General features: G+C 40.1%; 1 protein-coding gene across 1 annotated transcript in view; it reads left to right on the top strand.

Moving 5' to 3' along the window:
* Nucleotides 1-19,997, top strand: part of IRAG2 (inositol 1,4,5-triphosphate receptor associated 2) — a 112,906-nt gene that overhangs the window by 15,377 nt on the left and 77,532 nt on the right. The window contains exons 4-8 of the mRNA XM_047787367.1: nucleotides 6,814-6,893; nucleotides 6,983-7,061; nucleotides 8,269-8,427; nucleotides 11,858-11,975; nucleotides 14,676-14,726. Coding sequence (XP_047643323.1) covers nucleotides 6,814-6,893; nucleotides 6,983-7,061; nucleotides 8,269-8,427; nucleotides 11,858-11,975; nucleotides 14,676-14,726 — 487 coding nt within the window. The remainder of the gene's footprint in view (nucleotides 1-6,813; nucleotides 6,894-6,982; nucleotides 7,062-8,268; nucleotides 8,428-11,857; nucleotides 11,976-14,675; nucleotides 14,727-19,997) is intronic.

The following is a 19,997-nucleotide window of genomic DNA, read 5'->3' as shown; positions in this document are numbered from 1 at the left end:
ACAATTGTTTTATCTTCTTGGATTGATCCCTTAATCATTATGTAATGTCCTTTTTTCTCTCTTATAATATTCTTTATTTTCAGGTCTATTTTGTCTGACATGAATATTGCTATTCCAGCTTTCTTTTGATTACTACTTGCATGGAATATTTTCTTCCATCCTCTCACTTTCAATTTGTATGTGTCCCTAGAAGTGAAGTGAGTCTCTTGAAGACAGCATATATATATATATATAGATCTTGTTTTTGTATCTATTCAGCCAGTCTATGTCTTTTGGTTGTGGCATTTAGTCCACTAACATTTAAGGTAATTATTGATATATATGTTTTTAGTGCCATTTTATTAACTGTTTTGGAATTGTTTTTGTTACTCTTTTTTCTTCCCTCTTCTCTTGTTCTCTTCTCCATTTAAAGATGGTTTGATGTTTATCTTTAGTGTTGTGTTTGAGTTTATGTTTCTTATTTGTTTGTGTATCAATTGTAAATTTTTGGTTTGCAGTTACCCTGAAGTTTTGATATAGGAGTCTATATATATATATACGAGATCGTTTTAAGTTGTTGGTCTCTTAATTGCAAGTGCATCTCCAGTGTCCTGCATTTGTACCCTCCTCTTCTCACGATTTCTGATTTTGGTAGCATAATTGTGCATGGATGATTTCCTACCTTTACTGTATATATGCCTTTACTGGTGAGCCTTGCCATTTGTGGTATGTATATATATATATATATATATATATATATATATATATATATACACACACACATATATATATATATATATTTTTTTTTTTGCCTTTTTGCCTTTTCTAGGGCTGCTCCCACGGCATATGGAGGTTCCCAGGCTAGGGGTCTAATCGGAGCTGTAGACACTGGCCTACGCCACAGCCACAGCAACGTGGGATCCGAGCTGTGTCTGCGACCTACACCACAGCTCACGGCAATGCCAGATCCTTAACCCACTGAGCAAGGCCAGGGATCGAACCCGCATTCTCATGGATACTAGTCCGATTCGTTAACCACTGAGCCATGACGGGAACTCTTCATTTGTGGTATTTTTGCTTCTAGTTGTGGTCTTTTCTTTTCCACCTAGAGAAGTTCCTTTAGTATTTGTTGTAAAGCTGGTTTAGTGTTGCTGAATTCTCTTAGCTTTTGCTTATCTGTGAAGCTTTTGATTTCTCCTTCAGATCTTAATGAGAGCCTTGCTGGGTAAAGTAATCTTGGCTGGAGGTTTTTTCCTTTCATCATGTTAAGTATATCATGCCACTCCCTTCTGGCCTGTAGAGTTTCTGCTGAAAAATCTGCTGAAAACCTTATTGGGGTTACCTTATTATTTGTTTCCCTATTATTTGTTTCTTTTCCCTAGCTGCTTTCAAGATTTTCTCTTTGTCTTTAATTTTGTTCAGTTTGATTAGTATGTGTCTTGGGATATTCCTCCTTGGGGTTATTTTACATGGTACTCATTGCACTTCCTGGATTTGAGAGAGTGGTTCCTTTCCCATGTTAGGGAATTTTTTGGTTATTATCTCTTTGAATATTTTTTCCTGTCCCCTTCTCTCTCTTCTCCTTCTGGCACCCCTATCATATGGATGTTGCTGTGTTTAACGTTGTCCCAGAGTTCTCTGAGGCTCTCTTCATTTCTTTTCAATCTTTTTTCTCTTTTTTGTTCTGCATCGGTGATTTCCTCTAGTCTTATTTGTTCTTCTGCCTCCTGTATTCTGCTGTTGGTTGCTTCTAATTAATTTTTTTATTTCAGTTATTTTATTTTGCACCTCTGCTTGTTTAAGTTTTAAATCTTGTACTTCTTTGCTCAATGTTTGCTGTGAATTATCCATCTTTGCTTCCAGTTTATTTCCAATGTCTTGCATCATCCTCAGCATCATCAGCCTAAAATCTTTGTCCTGGATGCTGATAGTCTCCAGATCACTTAGCTGTTTTTGTGGTTTTTTTTCTTGCTCCCTTATTTGAGTTAGAGTTCTCTCCCTTTTTATTTTTATAGGTTTTTGGTGTTCCTTTTTGCAGATGATAGAGTTGTAGCTTTTCTTCCTTCTGTTGTCTGCCCCCTTTGTGGCTGAAGGTGGTACAGGGCTTACTGTAGGCTTCCTGATGGGAGGGACTGGTGCCTGCACACTGGTAGGTGGGGCTGATTCCTATCCCTCTGGTGGGTGAGGCTTTGTCTCTGGGTGAGATTAGAGGCAGCTGTTTGCCTGGGGTTCTTTAGGCAACCTGTATACTGATGGGTGGGGCTGTGATCCCACCTGGATTATTGTTTCTCCTGGGGCTTCTCAGCACTGATTGGTATGGCCAGATTTTCCCAAAATGGCCACCTCTAGAGGAACACACACTGATGAATATTCCCGAGACTTTGCCTCCAATGTCCTTCCCCCCACATAAGCCGCAGTCACCCCCTATTTTCCCAGGAGATTCTCCAAGAAATGCAGTCAGGTCTGACTCAGATTCCTGTGGAGTCTCTGCTTTGCCCTGGGACCCAGTGAACATGAAAGCCTGTGTGTGCCTTTCAAGAATGGGGTCTCCATTTTCCCCAGTCCCATGGAGTTCCTGCACATAAGCTTCACTGGCCTTCAATGCCAGATGCTCTGGGTCTCTTTCTTCCAATGCCAGATCTCCAGGCCTGGGGACTTGACGTGGGGCTCAGAACTCTCACTCCTGTAGGTGAGTCTCTGTGATACAGCTACTTTCCAGTCTGTGGGCTTCTCACCCATGAGGTATGGGGTTGCTTATATCACGTAATTCCCCCCTCCTACCTCTTGATGTGGCCTCCTTTTTGTCTTCTGGAGTAGGATATCTTTTTGAAAGTCTCCAGTCCATTAGGCTGAAGGTTGTTCAGCATTTGGTTGTAGTTTTGTTTTTATGATAGAAGGTGAGCTTCAGTCCTTCTATTTCGCCATCTTAATCCTGTCTATAATCACTGTTTTCTGTGTTGATGGAAATACGATAATTTGGTGCTTCTCACATTTTGGCATTCATTGGAATTACTTAAAAGATATTATTGGGCATCATTAATGTGATTCAGGGGATCTGGTGTTAAGCCTGTTCATTTGCATTTCTAGTGTGTTTCCAGGTGATGATACCAATAGGGGGTGGGCAGTGAAGAGCACACTTTGAGAATCTATTATGTTAATTATATTAACATTCACTGATTGTGATGAGTGGCAGCACATGTTATCACATAGGAGTCAAGCAGATTATTAATACTGACCACCGGTTCTTCAAACGCATTTAAACTCAGCATGAACTCCCTTTTAAGGTCACTGGGGGAGATGTAGGCAGTGAGTGTAATTTAGACACCTAGAATCTAGGAAGGCAAAAAGGAAAGGATAGGGAACCTGAAAAAAGTTGAAGAAGGAGAATGGTACCCATGAGTTCAGGTGCCTTTAGTGTATACTAGAGAAGCATTTTCTTCTTTCACAGGAAGCCTAATCATGTGACTTTTATTCAACCACCAATGTCTAGCTATCAGCTGATACATCCTAGAAATTTTCTTAAGGAATGCTTCAAGCCCAAAGGGCAGCAAACTTGCTAGATTACATGTAGCATCAGTATGTATAGATGACTTGAAATTATATCTGAAATGTTGTTTGCTGCATGTGAAGCATGCATGCAAGTGTGAAGGCAAGATAAATTTTTAAAAATATCTAGTCCTACTAGTGATCAAATAAATGCAAATAATGAGAACATACCATTTTTGTCCATATATATATATATATATATTTTTTTTTTTTTTTTGCCTTTTAGGGCTGTACCCCATGGCATATGGAAATTCCCTGGCTAGGAGTCAAATTGGAGCTACAGCTGCCGGCCTACACCACAGCCACAGCAACTAGGGAATCTAAGTGGAGTCTGCAACCTACAGCACAGCTGATGGAAATGCTGGATCCCTGGGCCACTGAGTGAGGCCAGGGATCAAACCCACATCTTCATGGATACTAGTTGGATTCATTTATGCTGAATCCTTTGTCCATCAGTTTAACAAAGATTTAGAATGACTCCATCCCTTATTGTGTTGTCAGGATGGGTGGAGAAATAAGCCCTCTTGTGCCTTCTTAGTAGCAGAGCAAGTTGGTACAGTTTGTTTAAGTGCAGTTTAGGAATGTATATAAATCCTTAAAAATATGCAATGTGGTCAAGTAATATTACTTCAGGAAAAATAACCAATCATATACTCTAATATATATGCAGAGTGTTATGACAGGGATAAATATAAGAAAATTAAATATATATATATATTTATTTTCTTATTAGGGCCTCATCTGCAGCATATGGAAGTTCTCAGGTTAAGGGTCCAATCAGAGCTGCAGCTGCCAGCCTATACCACAGCCACAGCAACGCCAGATCTGAGCCCCGTTTGCAACCTACACTGCAGCTCACATTAACACCAGATCCTTAACTCACTGAGCAGGGCCAAGGATCAAACCTGCATCCTCCTGGATACTTGTCGGGTTTGTTACTCCTGAGCCACAACAGGAACTCCAAACTAAATATTTAAATGTAGATTGTTAGACAAATAAATTGTAATACTTCCATACACTAGAATCCTAATTAGCCTCTCAAAATTATAATTAAATATTTGACAAGAGAAGTATCATATGTAGTCAAATAATTGGCCATAGATCTGTATATGTAGTACAACCCCCAATTTGTCAAGAAATAAAAATATGCACAAGAAAAAGTTGAGAATAATGTACTCCAGGATAATTGTCTGTGCATAATGCCCTTTGCTTTTTGTTCTCTTGTTAATTTTCCGTTTTTCTCAAATATTTAGGTTTGATTGTATAATAAAAATATCAGCAATTTGTGACACGGTGTGAGAGCAAAAGAGGAAATTTATTTTTATAACAAACAGAAGAAAAAGATGTGGGAGGAATAAATACGAAATGTAGGAGCAGAAACTCAGAAATGGTGAAAGGTGTGTCTCTAGGAATAGTAAGAATGATGTGTGAGTTAATCTGTGAAGCCACCTCCTGAGAGACATCTCACATTGAAACACAACAGGATAAAAGTACAAGTTTAGTGGATTTCATGACTGCTCCTGAGAAGTAATCTAAGGGTTTGGCATTTAGAAAATTAAGTAACAAAACTGAAAGATTCTTGGAAAAAAAATGGTTGAAATTGTAATGTTTGTTTTGAGGATTAGAGCTAGAGTCTGTGTCCTGGACAGAGGCCTGTAAAAAGGATTCTCCAAATTTCAGGAATAAAATGCCCCAAAGTACAATTAGTCTAGATTCAAGTTGGTTTTTCATGAGAAAGAGAAAATAACACCATCATTGTGTCTCAGAGTATTAGTTGTTCATGTCTTTTCCTTTTTTTTTTTTTTTTTTTTTTCTACAGCAGCACCTGTTGCATATGGAAGTTCCCAGGCTAGGGATCTAATTTGAGCTGCAGCTGCAGCCACAGCCACAGCAACACCAGATCCAAGCCTCATCTGTGACCTATACCACAGCTTGTGGCAACATCGGATTCTTAATCTACAGAGTGAGGCTAGGAGATGGAACCCACATCCTTACAGACACTATGTCTGTTCCTTACTCATTGAGCTGCAAGGGGAGCTCCTGTCTTTTCCTTCCTAATTCTTTAAGGCCCAATATTTTGCTGCCTCCACAAGTGATCACTTATCCCTCCAAACTACGTCAACTACCTGATTCACTGAGACCTCCCATCCCCTAATCATCACCTACCTATTTCTGTGTGCTCTTTTTTTTTTTTTTTTTTTTTTGGCCATGCCCACAGCATGCAGAAGTTCTCAGGCCAGGGATCAAACCCAAACCATAGCAGTGACAATGCTGAATCCTTAACTGCTAGGCCACCAGGAAACTCCTGTGTACACAGTTTCTTTTTCATGTTAGATTAAAAGATTATGGAAGGTGAAGGTAATGCCTTATGTTTCTTTTTTTTTTTTTTTGGTCTTTTTGCTATTTCTTGGGCTGCTCCCGCGGCATATGGAGGTTCCCAGGCTAGGGGTTGAATCGGAGCTGTAGCCACCGGCCTACGCCAGAGCACAGCAACTCGGGATCCGAGCCGCGTCTGCAACCTACACCACAGCTCACGGCAACGCCGGATCGTTAACCCACTGAGCAAGGGCAGGGATCGAACTCGCAACCTCATGGTTCCTAGTCGGAGTCGTTAACCACTGCACCACGACGGGAACTCCCCTTATGTTTCTTAACTATTACCCTATCTAAACACAGTGTCGGGCTCCAGATTGTTGCTGGGTAAATAGATTATTTTAAAATTCAGAAAGATGAGAATTCCTTGGTGGTGTAGTGGTCAGGACTTGTTGCTTTTACTGCTATGACCTGGGTTCTATCTAACTGAGATCCCACATCATACTGCTGCATGCCGTGGTCAAAAATATAAATTAGGAGTTCCTATTGTGCTTAGTGGTTAATGAACCTGACTAGTATCTATGAGGATGCAGGTTTGATCCCTAGCCTTGCTTAGTGGGTCAGAGATCCAGTGTTGCCGTGAGCTGTGGTGTAGGTCACAGACGTGAATGGGATCTGGCATTGCTATGGCTGTGGTGTAGGCTGGCAGCTATAGCTGCAATTAGCCCCCTAGCCTGGGAACCTCCATATGCCACAGGTGCAGCTCTAAGAAGACCAAAAAAAAAAAAGTGTGTATATATATACATATATATATATAAATTTTTTTAAAAAATTCAGAAAGAAACATCTGAATAAGAAAGTACCCAACATACCTAAAAACTTAGATAAGCTCAAGTTTGGCAAAGAATCCTAGCTCACTGGTTTTTTTTTTTTTTTTTTTTTCTTTTTCCCATTGTTTTTGTCTTTTGACTACAGGGAAGGAATGAATAGTGGATCAAGCAGCAGAATGGATGATTCTGCTTTTGAACAGGACAGCATAAAATCAGGTGGAGCAAGTATGTAGATGTTTCTTCAGATTGTTCTACCACTTTCTTGTGGTTTGGAGAGATGGATTTTTCATAAAATTCTCTTGTATGTGTTCCAGTTAAGATGACCACAAATATAACAGATTCTGCATCACCGAGCTTTGAGGTATTGGGTGGAGACTTGTCTAAAGGAGTCCTGTAAGCATCCTTACTTATAATGCTTTCTCAAATGTCTCAACCTTTCTTATTATTTCCTAGAGGTACACATTTTATTTACAGTGAAGTCACTTAGCTCTTTGTGAGTGGTGGGCTACCATAATTTATTTTTAACTCCTAACTATTCTATCCCAATTGCACTAGAAGTAATTTCACTGGAAATACAAATTATAGAAGTTTAGTAGGAGATAAACATTTTCTCACTTGTGAAATCATTCTCTTTCCTTGACTTCATGTGTTTTCCATGGAAAACAAGTTGCATTTGAAGTAGAGCGATGACATTGACCTTAAGCTCTTTGGGGGATTATTTTTAAAGCATTTCTACACTGGGTATTTTTAGATATGAATGAGGAAAGCTGTTTTATGCTAAATGTGAGTTTTAGATATTAAGGAGTGGCAAGTCTGTCCTTCCTTATTTTATCTTTGCCATTTCAATTTCATCCATGCAAAAAATACGGCCGTGGGATCTAGGTAGCCAACCTGTGCTGAGTTCTAGTATAAGATAACAGAGAGGAAGAGGAGGCCCTGGGACTCCACAAAACATACAATCTGGACTCTCAAAGGGCTTCTGATCAAATGCTGGGGGCAAGAGTGACACCCACAAACATTAACAAGCTATAGAATATATTAGGAAAGATGAGTACTAAATTGTGAGCTACAGGCTGCAGTTATAAGACTCTAGGAATTGCCTCCTAATTAAAGGCCTGTTCTAACCTGTCAAGATCCCTTGACTGAAAGACTACAGTGTCAGTTTATTTTGGGATTTTCTCACAGCCCAGATAGAATTGGGAACTCTTTATTGTAGATGGAGGCCGATGTTGGGATTGAAGTGGAAAGGAAGAAACAAAAGCTGTAGAAGTCTATTTCACAAGTGGTAGATGCTGAATACCGGGCAATTCTTTCTTTAAAACTTTTTTTAAAATTAAAATATCATTGACTTACAGTGTTCTGTCAATTTCTGCTGTAGAGCAAAGTGACTATATGGCAGTTCTGGAAAAATCTTTGATACTATTGTAATAAATTGCTTGAATAAATTTTGTGTAGATGAACTATGTTTATGAGGCTGAATGAAGATAAAGTAGAAAATCTCATAGGAATATTTAAGCCTGTTTGGGCTTAACCATATATCTTACTTTGACTGGAAGAGAATTAGAGAGGTTGAAGATTATTCTCATTCTTTCACCAGCAGAGAGGTGCCTGATTTGATTACTTATGCAGCAGACCTGCATTTCAACAAGCAGAAATTGGAGGAGGAAAATAACAATTTGAAATTGGCATTAGAAACCTTGGAAGAAGCTAACACCCAGTTATCCAAGGACTGTACTGAATTGCGCCTTCAGATAAAAAGGTGAGCCATGGTGGGGGTGCTGAATGCTGGGATCTTTCATTTCTTTTTCCTTTTTTAAAAAATCTGCTTTTTAATTGAGATATAATGCACATAGCACAAAATTCACCATTTTAATGGATACAATTAATCATCAGTGTTTTTAGTGTAGTCACAAGGTTGTGCAACCATCATCATGATCCAATTCCGGAACATTTTATCATTCTAAAAAAAAAAATCCAATATAAAATGAGAAAAAGTCTCTTCAGCAAGTGGTGCTGGGCAAACTGGACAGCTGCATGTAAAGAGCACACAGAAATCCCATACTGACTAGCAGTCACTTCCCATTTTCTCCTCCCCTTAGCCCCAGGCAACTAATCTACTTTCTATCTCTATGAATTTGCCTACTCTAGGGTTTTTTTTTTTGTTTTTTGTTTTTTTTTTTTTTTTTGCTTTTTAGGGACACACCTGCGGCATATGGAAGTTCCTAGGCTAGAAGTCAAATTGGAGCTATAGCTGCCAGCCTATGCCACAGCCACAGATCCCATGGATGCACCATTTTACCACAGCAATGTTTATTAGTTCTTTTCTAGCAATGATGTTCTCTACGTCATTTAAAGTAGTGTTGTCTATGTATGCCATATGCCTATGGGTCAAGTGTGAATCCATCCAAACATTCTGTGGTTCAGTGGGAACTTTTACTTTATACAAAGTCCCATGCTAAGTATTATGAGTGATTTATTGATGAGTCAGGTTTAAAATGTGCCCAGAGAGCACCAATAGCCTAGAAGGATAAAAAAAGTTATGACCTTAGCTTAAGACAAAAAAAGGAACAACAGACCCAGGAGACATACCAGATAAAGTGTCAAGACATGGGTAAAATAGGTTGCAGGGAGATGCTTGAGTATCAGGAAACAAGCAACAAGGTTCTCACAAAGTCTGTGTTTACTGACATTGCAGGTACTAAAATTCTGAACAGGAAAGTTCTGAGTTAACTTGAAAAGACAGACATTCTGACCATGAACTCTTACCCTCCTAATTTTTGACCAGCCTCCAACCAATCTATAGATATTAAAAAAAAAAAAAAAGTGTTGACTTCAAGATCTCTCCATCCCACAACTGGCTCGTTTATGATTTATTTAAAATATAAAAATTCAAAGTTTCTTTCAAAAAACCCACAACTATGTTTTAGATGAATGTGCTAGTCAGGGTTTTTGGTTGCCAGCACTAGATGCTGACTCTGGTTCACTTAATCAGTGAAGAAATGCCTTAGGAGGGAACTGGGTAACTGGAGGAATGGACAGAGAGCCTAGAGAACCTGGATGGGCAGCCAGAATGCCAGTGTCTACAGAATTCAGCCTTTGTGTCCTTCTCTCCCCCCATCCTCCCAATCCTTAAGAAAGAGCTTGTTTCCTTTCTGCTCTCACAGTCTATTTTTGATACTGTGCCATCGTCACCTCATGGTATAATTTGCCTTCTGTGTCAACGTGTCCTTGTTGATGGGAAGCGCCATGTCTTATTTCTCCTGGTTTTCCCAGTGCTTAGTAGCATATCTGCCAGAGAAGAGCAGTCCCTTCCAGATGCCTGCAAACCAGAAATCTCTGTTTCCTTTTTCTTCCTCTGCCTGCACTTCAAAATCAAATAGCAAGTCCTGCTGTACCCACTTTATCGCTGGCAGACAGATGTAGTTCTTTCCATTCCCACAGCTGCCATGTGGTTCAGGTCAACATCCCCCGCTCCTGCACCACCGCAGCGACCTTCTGATTAGGTGCCCTGCCTTTTCCAAAGCTGTGCCACCCCAGCAGGAAGCCTCCTCTTAATTGCTAGGCTGACCACATCATTCCCCCGGCTTTAAACACTCCAGTGGATCCCTTTCACATTCAGGATCAAATCCAAAGTCCTTCATCTGGTTTGCAAAGCCCTTCATGATGGGGCCTCTGATACCTTATCTCTAATTGTCATTTCCCCCTCTAGGCTCCAGCAGTATCTGACTGCTTGCAGTCCCTCAGGGAGCCATCTGTTCTCTGTTCCTCTGTCCCCCATTTCCTTCTCATTATCTCAGCTATATTCCTCTTACAGTGTCCACAGAACTTGAGTTCATGCCAACCTGTGTCTTCTTATACTGTATAACGATAAAGATGGTCTTTAACTTTCTAGGCTAAAAATTCCAGAAGGGCAGCATTCTCATGATTGGGTTCGCATTTATTCAGTACCTAGCAAATTGAGTGGCACAGAGTTGGAGCTGAATAAATACTGGTTGGGTGATCAATGTCATTTCTTAGTAAGGAAAAAACTGTACCTTCTTCCAGACCCTGCTCAGAAAACAGTTTATAATCTTTGGGGAGATTCTTTTTACAAATAGGTTAATTTCATAGTATGGGTTACCAAGATACATTTAACAGGTTTCTTTTTGTTGGGTATTTAGTTTCCTTCTAAGGCTTTGTTATTGTAAACAATACTCTAATAAACTAGTTAGATAATCTATATCATGTAGGAGTTCCCATCATGGCTCAGTGGAAATGAATTTGACTGGTATCCATGAGGGCGCAGGTTTGATCTCTGGCCTTCCTCAGTGGGTTAGGGATCTGGCATTGCTGGGATCTGTGGTGTAGGTCGCACACGTGGCTCGGATCCCATGTTGCTGAGGTGTAGGCTGGCAGCTACAGCTCCGATTAGACCCCTAGCCTGGGAAACTCCATGTGCCATGGGTGCAGCCCTAAAAAGACAAAAGATAAAAAATTTTAACAAATAAAAAATATATATATCGTATGGAATACACATACTATATATAAAATAGATAGGTTAACAAGGAAATCTACTCAATACTCTGTAATAACATATGTGTGAAAAGAATCTGAGAAAGAATGGATATATGTAGGTGTATAACTGATTCATTTTGATGTACACCTGAAACTAACACAACATGGTAAATCAACTATATTCCAATAAAATTAAAAAAATAGATCAGATAGAGATTATTTGTAACATTTTTTTGGTTTAGTTGTCATCTCCTTCACTAGTATGTAATTTCTCCAAGGGTAAGCTTCATATCTCTTTTGCCCAACATCACAGGTCTTCTTGCAGGGTACAGTATCTGATCATGGTATTATTCAGTAATATTTGTGGAAGCGCATTAACTAACATTATATCTTAGTAGTAGAAGAAAAAAACGTGAGTCAGCCAATGATGGATTTTAAAGGGAGTTTCCAAATCTTTATCTTCAGGAATATGTTTGTTTCCTTCTGTTCTTTTTTCTTCCACCATATCTCACCCAAATCCCTTCCTTTTCCAAGGGCTGTGAAAGATCTTGGGTATATTTTTACTATTGTTGGCATCTGGTTTGAGTTTTCAGTGGTTTTCAACTTGAGTCCAAAAATAGTCTGTGGCTTTACTTAGTATCTTTGACGGTTATATTTGAGGTTTTGCTCATTGCCTTCTCCCCCCGCCCCCACAGTGCCCACCAGGCTATTATGAGAACAAATCTGTTAAAAGAAGAACTGGAGGAACTGAAAATTAGTGTGAATGCTTCGGAAGAGCAGAAGACCAAGATTGTAGCCCAAAACAAACAATTAGTAAGTCACTCAAGTACTTGGACCTTGGCTTTTAATTTACATAACTGACATCTAAGAGGGTTTACATGGAGGAAAAGATCAGAAATCAGTAGGCTGATGAATGAATTGGTAACACCTTAGAGAAGTAAAGGCAGGCAGGATTTGAAAAACTGTGTTTTCCTTTTCAACCCAGGATAAAATTTCTTTTTTTGCTCTTCTGCTTTTTAGGGCCTCACCTGTGGCATATGGAGGTTCCCAGGCTAGGGGTCTAATTGCAGCTATAGCTGCCGGCCTACACCACAGCCACAGCAACACCAGATCTGAGCCTCATCTGTGACCTACACCATGGCTCACAGCCACTCCAGATCCTTGACCCACTGAGAGAGGCCAGGGATCGAACCCGCAACCTCATCGTTCCTAGTTGGATTCGTTTCCACTGTGCCATGATGGGAACTCCCAGGATAAAAATTCTTTACAAATTAAATATACTTACAATGGTTTGTGAAGATCTAGAGTGACTTCTTAAGTTAATAAATGAATTCATAAATATCTGACACTAAAAACCACTTAGATTTTTCCAAAATTTTTTTTCTGTCAAACTTGGATCTTTTCCTTAGGTTTTAGAACAAAATCCATTATCTCAATACATACACGTTCCTAATAAGCTCCCTAAATCAGTCCTTATACTAAATAAGCACAGGCTTGTAATTTTTATTTACCTTATTCTTTATTTTCATTTTATTTTTTTGGCTGCACCGGTGGCATGTGGGAGTTCAGGGGCCAGGGGTCAAATGAGCCATAGCAGTGACCTGAGCCACAGCAGTGACAATGCCAAGTCCTTAACTGCTAGGCCACCAGAGAACTTCAGGGCTTATAACTTTTGGAGCAAAATATTATTTATCCTAAGCTTTAACTTAGCTGCCAGAGAAGAAATTATTTTTATTGAGAATGTTAAACAAATATCTAGAGTTTTAGTTATAATTTTCAGAATCCTGATATATTCCAGCAGTATTCTAGCTTTGTGCACCACAGCAGGGTCAGCTGAAAGTCATTCAGACTGATTATTTTTAGGTCTGTAAGTCATGAGGAGCCTTCAATTCCAGGCCTGTGTCTTTTACTCGTGACCTCCTACAAACAACATAGCTTAGCTTAGGTCTTGCCTCAAAAGTGAAATATGGGGACTAGACTCAGTGAGTGTCAGGTGGCCCTGCAAGTCTGTGTGAATGCATTGCAAGAAAGAATCAATCTGGAACTGCTGAGGAGCTTCTAGGTTGAAGCCAGGTAGAGCAATGATCAAGAGCTCACCACTGGGAATCAGACTGCAGGCTTTCAAGTCCTGACTCTGAGGGCTGTGTAACTTTAGGCAAACTATGTAGCCTTATTAAGTCCTCTGTGAAAAATGGACATGGCCATCCTACTTACCTTAGACCTGGGAGGGTTAAATGAGTTAATACATGGAAAGCAGTCAGTGTCCTTTTTTCCTCCTAGGAATGGATGTTAGCTGCTTCTGTTAAAGTGCAGAGTCTTGACAGATATCTCTGATCCTTTGCACTTGTACAATTCAATGTTTTACAATTTCAAAAGAATTTTTGATGTTTCCTCTCATTGGTCATCAAAGAAATTCTATGAGGTAGAAACAGAAGTTGCTGTTCTTCATTTCAAAAAATTAATAGAGTTATAGGTGAGGTTTAGAAAAGTTTTGATTATTCAAAGTCATTTGTCTAATAAATGGTAGAGTGAGAATTGAATTCACATCTTCTGGTTCCAACTCTGTGGTGGTGTATGTTCCTTTATTCTGGGACTAGTAACATCCTGGCCTAAGATGATCTCCCTTTACTTTAATGTTATAAAAGTAATATCCGTTCACTCTACAAAAATAAGGAAATGCATATTAAGAAAGAAAAACAGGAGTTCCCATTGTGGTTCAGCAGATTAAGAATTCAGATCTGTATCCATGAAGATGTGGGTTTCATCCCTGGCCTTGCTCAGTGGGTTAAGGATCTGGCACTGCTGTGAGCTCTGACATAGATCTCGGATGCAGCTTGGACCCCATGCTGCTCTGGCTGTGGTGTATGCCTGCAGCTGTAGCTCTGATTCAACCCCTAGCCTGGGAATTTCCATATGCCTCCAGCGTGGCCATAAAAAAAATAAATAAATAAAAAAGAGAGAAAGAAAACAAACCCACAAAATCCTTACCCTACCCTATCCACAAGATGTATTGTTAACACTTTGGCATAAATCCTGTCCTGGGATATTTTTTCTTCTGACGGTTCTGAATTTAGGGCTCCCACTTATAAAAGACTTTTTGATGTTCCCATATTCTGGTAATGTTGAATCTCGGAATACCCCTAGCTCTAAGCAGAAAGCTGGAACTCTGATTTCAAGGTGCTGTGTAAATGGATGAGTTCATACATACTGTCCTAAGTGGATGACAGTCAAATAGCAGAGGAAAAAGCCAGGCTATTCCTTTTTGTTTTTCATCTTTCCTGCCTTGTCATAGTTAGATTGAGTCAAAAAGAGTGACTTCTCACAGATCCCAAGAAACTGGAAGCCAAAGGCTTCACCCCACGCTGAGGATATTTTCAGAGTAGTCTCATTTGTTGTCTATTAATACTGTTTTCGAGGTTGATAAAAGGAAAAAAATGTTGATAGCTTTGGAAGCAAATATTTGGTATTTTCATAAACTTATCAAATATTTTAAATGACTTTTCTCTTAATCAGGAGACAGAAAACCGGGCTCTGATTCTTAAGATTCGGATTCTCCAAGAAGAGGTACGATGAAATTGTTGAACAGGCATAGGTAAACATATGGAAGTCATACAATCATGGGTCCTGACCCTGGGTTAAATAGAAATCATGAGACTCTTCAGGCTCTTGGGGACCAGGTTGCTTTGACAAATGAGGAAGAACAGATAGGATTTTCCTGTTTGGACAGAAATGTGTTGTTACCTTTGTAATCATCCCTGGAAGAAATGGAATTTAAGAAATTCAGATTTAAGATGAAATGTAATGAGCCCATCTAAAAAGTATACAAATCAAGAGGGAAAGTATAGACATTATCTCATAATTTTCTTTTATTATTCCCCTGAACTAGGTGGCAAAGATCTTTTCAGTCTAAGACCCAGATCTTAGATTCGGTGAAAGTCTGACCTTAGAAAAGCCATTTATCTTTTAGGGGGTTAATAGTACCTATTCCTTATAGTTATTTTAAAGATTAAGATAATGTATGTGTCTCCAGTCTGAACAATAACACAGACAGTGATTTTGAAGAGGAAGAGCTCCCAGCCCCTTTTGTACCTTTTCTTGTGGGGTATGGAGAACACAAGCCTGTGGGGACATGACACTGTCCATGAATAGTCATGGCTCCAGGAGACTGATGTGGGTGTCTGGTCATACATTTTTGGTTGGGAAAGAAGTGTCATTAGGAAAATTAAGTCCTTCATTTACTGCTATCTTAGAGGGAGGACTCTTTTTTTTTTTTCTTTTTAGGGCCACACCCACAGCAGATGGAGGTTCCCAGGCTAGAGGTTGAATTGAAGCTACAGCAGCCAGCCTATGTCACAGCCACAGGAACGCCAGATCTAAGCCACGTCTGTAACCTACACCACAGCTCACGGCAACGCTTTAATCCACTGAGTGAGGCCAGGGATTGAACCCACAACCTCATGGTTCCTAGTCAGATTCATTTCCGCTGTGCCGTGATGGGAACTCCTACCTTTTTTTTTTTTTTTTAAGTTTTATTGAAGTATAGTTAATTTACAAGGTTGTGATAATTTCTGCTGTACAACAAAGTGATCCGGTCATACATATACACATATCCATTCTTTCTCAGATGAGTGAGGACTGCTTTTGAGGAGGCAGATTCCCAAGCATGAAGAGTCGGTCATTGCTTTATTAAAGGGAAAAAACAGATCCCAAATGACCACTGCCAGTAGACAGCCACTTTATGTCTGCATCTTCCTAATAACCTACCTCTAAACCAGCCTCGTAACCCAGTGTTGTGGCTGGGATCATTGTGACAGCAGGGTCCATGTTTCATTTTACCAGGGGACAGGCAAAGACCCTCTGATACTGCGGTTTTTCAACTTTTGAGAAGTTACAAGCATCCTTGTAAACATATTTCTTAATGCTACGGACCCTCTCCTCAGATATACACACAACACTATATATACCTCTGGGGTTATCATGGTTCACACGCCCCAGGTTAAGAAGCTGCGCTCTGATGGCCGGGGAGTGAGCTGCACAGCAAGGAGTTTCCCGTGGCCCTTGCAGAAAGCCGCTGCCTCCAGCACTAAGTCTCCACTGGACATTTACTTAGTGAAACCGTGTTTGCACACTTTCGAGTGAACTATCCCTTTTGAGTAACTGATGTCACTTTCTAGAGTCAGATTGAAAAAGTCAGTTAAGAGAATGAGTGGATGGTGGTAGCTTGGAGTGATCAGGCAGCCAACATCGACCGCCGTTCCCTCTCTGGGCACCAGGCATGATCTTATTCCAGACCCAAGTCATTGTCCCTGTGTAGCTAGCCTCACTGGAAAGCAGGGAGGGTAGGTGCACACCTGACCTGTAAGATGCTCAGTCCTGCTTCGTCATCATTCTGGGAGAAAGCTGGAAACATTCCATTGCATGATGGGTCCTGTTGCATGTTCCTTCCTTTTGGGGAGGTTTCCTGTTCTGAGGACACTCTCATATCCAAGAATGAGCTAAGGTGGGAATGGGCACTGCAGGCCTCATTCCTGAGGGAACTAGTTCCACTCTTAGAGGTGGATGATTGCACAGCTTTTTAAATGCAACCATGTCAGCTTCTTTCGCTTCTCTCTGGGATAAATTGAAGATCTCTGAGGGTGAGAGTTTTTATCCACTGCTATATCATAAGCTTCTGAAAAACAGTGACTGGTATGTAATAGGCATTCTGTAAATATTTGAACAAATGAGCATGCCATTATAATAAATTCTGGTTTGTTGGCAAAAAAAAAAAAATGATGTATGTGAAGCCATTTAGTCAACCATAATGCACCTCATTTATGTTAGAAAATATTAGTAAAATCTCTCTAAAAAAATTCTAAGCAATACATATGTTTTAAGCAACAGAATTAAAGCATTGAAAGAACAGGTAGCAAAGCTACTAGTAAGTTACTATTTTGGAGGAAAATTCTCTACAGATACCTTTTCAAAGTCAATCATTATGCATAATATTTTGTTAGAGCTTTCTATAAGTTTACTGGAAAGACTTATTTTGTGTTCATCACAATACTGTGATTACTTTTAGGAGGTAAAAATTCTATGCGTGGAGTTCCCATTGTGGTGTAGTGGAAACGAATCTGACTAGGAACCCTGAGGTTGCAGGTTCCATCCCTGGCCTCATTCAGTGGGTTCAGGATCTGGCGTTGCCGTGAGCTGTGGTGTAGGTTGCAGATGTGGCTTGGATCTGGCATTGCTGTGGCTGTGGTATAGGCTGGCAGTTGTAGCTCCGATTGGACCTCTAGCCTGGGAACCTCCATATGCTGCAGGTGCAGCCCTAAAAAGAAAAAAAAAAAAAGTCTGATGTGTTGTGAAGAGTAACAGTACAGTAGTTTGAATAGTTATTCACTTTCATTTATTTATTTATTATACACACCTTCACTGGGAGATAGACTGTCGTAGGTGCAGAGGTTACAAGCTTAAGCAAAAGAGTCCATGTGGAATTAGCATGTTAGGTGGTGATTAGAAGAGCAGAAAACAGAATTGTGGGGAGTGTAATTTAAACTAGGCTGGTTAAGGAAAGTAGAACTTTGAAATTAATTATTTGGTTAAAAACTGGAAAGGAGAAATTCCCTGGTGCCTCAGTGGGTTACAGATCTGACGTTGTCACTGCTGTGGCATGGGTTCGATCCCTGGCCTGGGAACTTTCACATGCTGTAGGCAAGGCGAAAAGTAAGCAAATAAACACACAAAAACTGGAAAGGAGTTTCATCTGGAAGAGTACTCCAGCAGAGGAAACAGCAAGCCCAAAGTCCTCAGGCTGTAGCTTGCTTGCTCTTTTTGAGGGACAGCAAGGCCAGTGTGGCTAGAGCAGAGGGAACAAGTATCAGAGCTATGGGGACTTACACCTACGAGGGTCTTACACAGGCATTGTTTGGACTCTGGCTGTTTACACTGAGATGGGAGCTGCTGGCCAGTTTTGAGCAGAGGAGTAATATCATCTAATTCCTGTTTTACCCAGATAACTCTGGCTGCTGGGTTTAGAATCAGCTGTAGGGGGGCAAGGGAAGAAGCCAGGGGACCAATTAGGAAGCCCTTGTAATAATCCAGGCAAATGCTGGTGGAGGCTTAGACTGAAGAAGAAACAAAAGAGGTGGAGAAAGTGTTCACGTCAGCAAATGCTTTGTAATATATCCAAAGGCATTTATTATATATCTAAGTAATATGGAACATTTGCTTCTGATTGCTTGTGATGTCTTAGTGAAATACAGAGCAGGGTCATGGGCTGAGAGTGAAGGTGTTGGAGGAGGAAGTTCAAGGAGAGAGAAGAATAAAATGGGCCAGGAGCTGGCAGAATTTTTGTAAAGGACTGGAGAGCAAATATTTTTAGGCTTGCTTGGCTCGAAGGCCTTTGTCACATCCACTCACTCCTACCATTGCGGTGTGAAAGCTGCCACGGACAACGTGAAAACAAGTGGGCTCAGCTATGTTCTAATAAAACTTTACCAAACCAGGTGGTCAGCTAGCATTGGCCTTCAGGGATGGAGTGGGGAAGTTGTTATAGTTAGCAACCCTCCCTGCCCCCACTTATTTTTTTTTAATTTTTTTGCTTTTTAGAGCCGCACCAGCAGCATATGGAGATGCCCAGACTAGGGGTTGATTGAAGCTGTAGCTGCCGGACTATACCACAGCCACAGCAACGCGGGATCTGAGCTGAATCTTCGACCTACACCACAGCTTGCGGCAACACCGGATCCTTAACTCGCTGAGCAAGGCCAGGGATTGAACCCAAGTGCTCATGGATACTGGTTGGTTTCATTACTGCTGAGACAGGATGGGAACTCCTAGCAAACCCTTGATTTAGGCATATAGCCATGTGAATGGACAAGGATTATATGATATGATCCCCAGTAAACATTGAGGTCTATTTGTATTTTTCTTTAACAAAGTGTATCTGGAAGGATGCTGGTGTGGAGTGAGTGGCAAGCTGACATTAAAAAAATACCAAGTAGGGAAGGGCCAAGGGAATGAATGGAAGAGAGTGATTATAATGATTGACCATGGAAGAGTTTTTTTTTTTAAACTATTCAATATTTATTGGAAGGCAAATCAATATGATAATGTGAGAACACTAAGTGTACAGACTATAAAAAGAAAATTGTTTTTAATTTGAAGATGTCATGATGCTCTACATAAACAAGAAAATAAATGGGCAAACTATTAATATCAATCAGAGCAACCTGACAAGATCAATATACAAACATAAGTATTTTTCTAAACCAGTAGCAACCACTTTAAAAATGAAATAGAAAAAAAATATCTTTCACTAGAAATAGAAGTATTTAATAATCTAATCCAATCAACTAAATCTATATAATACTTTTAAAAAATTTGTTTTGATTAAAATATGGTTGATTCACAGTGCTGTGCCAGTTTCTGCTGTACAGCATAGTGTCCCAGTCATACCATATACAATCTTCTTCTCAAACTGTCTTCCATCGTGGACTCTCCCAAGAGACTGGACATAGTTCCCTGTGCTGTTCGGTAGGACCTCATTGCCTATCCATTCTAAATGTACCGTGGAAGAGTTTAAGCTGAGTCAAGAGGGGACTGAGTTCATGGTAAGGTGGAAGGATAATGAGAAGGTAGTAGAATCAATGGATTGCAGGCTCCAGTGGGGATTGAAGGTTTGTTGATGCTCAGAGAGGTAATCTGGAAAGACAAGAAGTGGTGGTTAAAGAGTGAGATGCTTTTGCAATTACAATAATGTAAGGGTCCCAGTTGCTGGTAATGACACGTTTGAAGGTATGACTATGGAGTGAGTGGTCAAGAGGTGGAATAGAAAATAAGATGGGATTACCA

The sequence above is a fragment of the Phacochoerus africanus genome, chromosome 7 (genome assembly GCF_016906955.1).
Source record: "Phacochoerus africanus isolate WHEZ1 chromosome 7, ROS_Pafr_v1, whole genome shotgun sequence".
NCBI classification, from domain to species: domain Eukaryota; kingdom Metazoa; phylum Chordata; class Mammalia; order Artiodactyla; family Suidae; genus Phacochoerus; species Phacochoerus africanus.
Note: the sequence above shows the minus strand (reverse complement) of the source record. Positions and strands in the feature narration are given on the sequence as shown.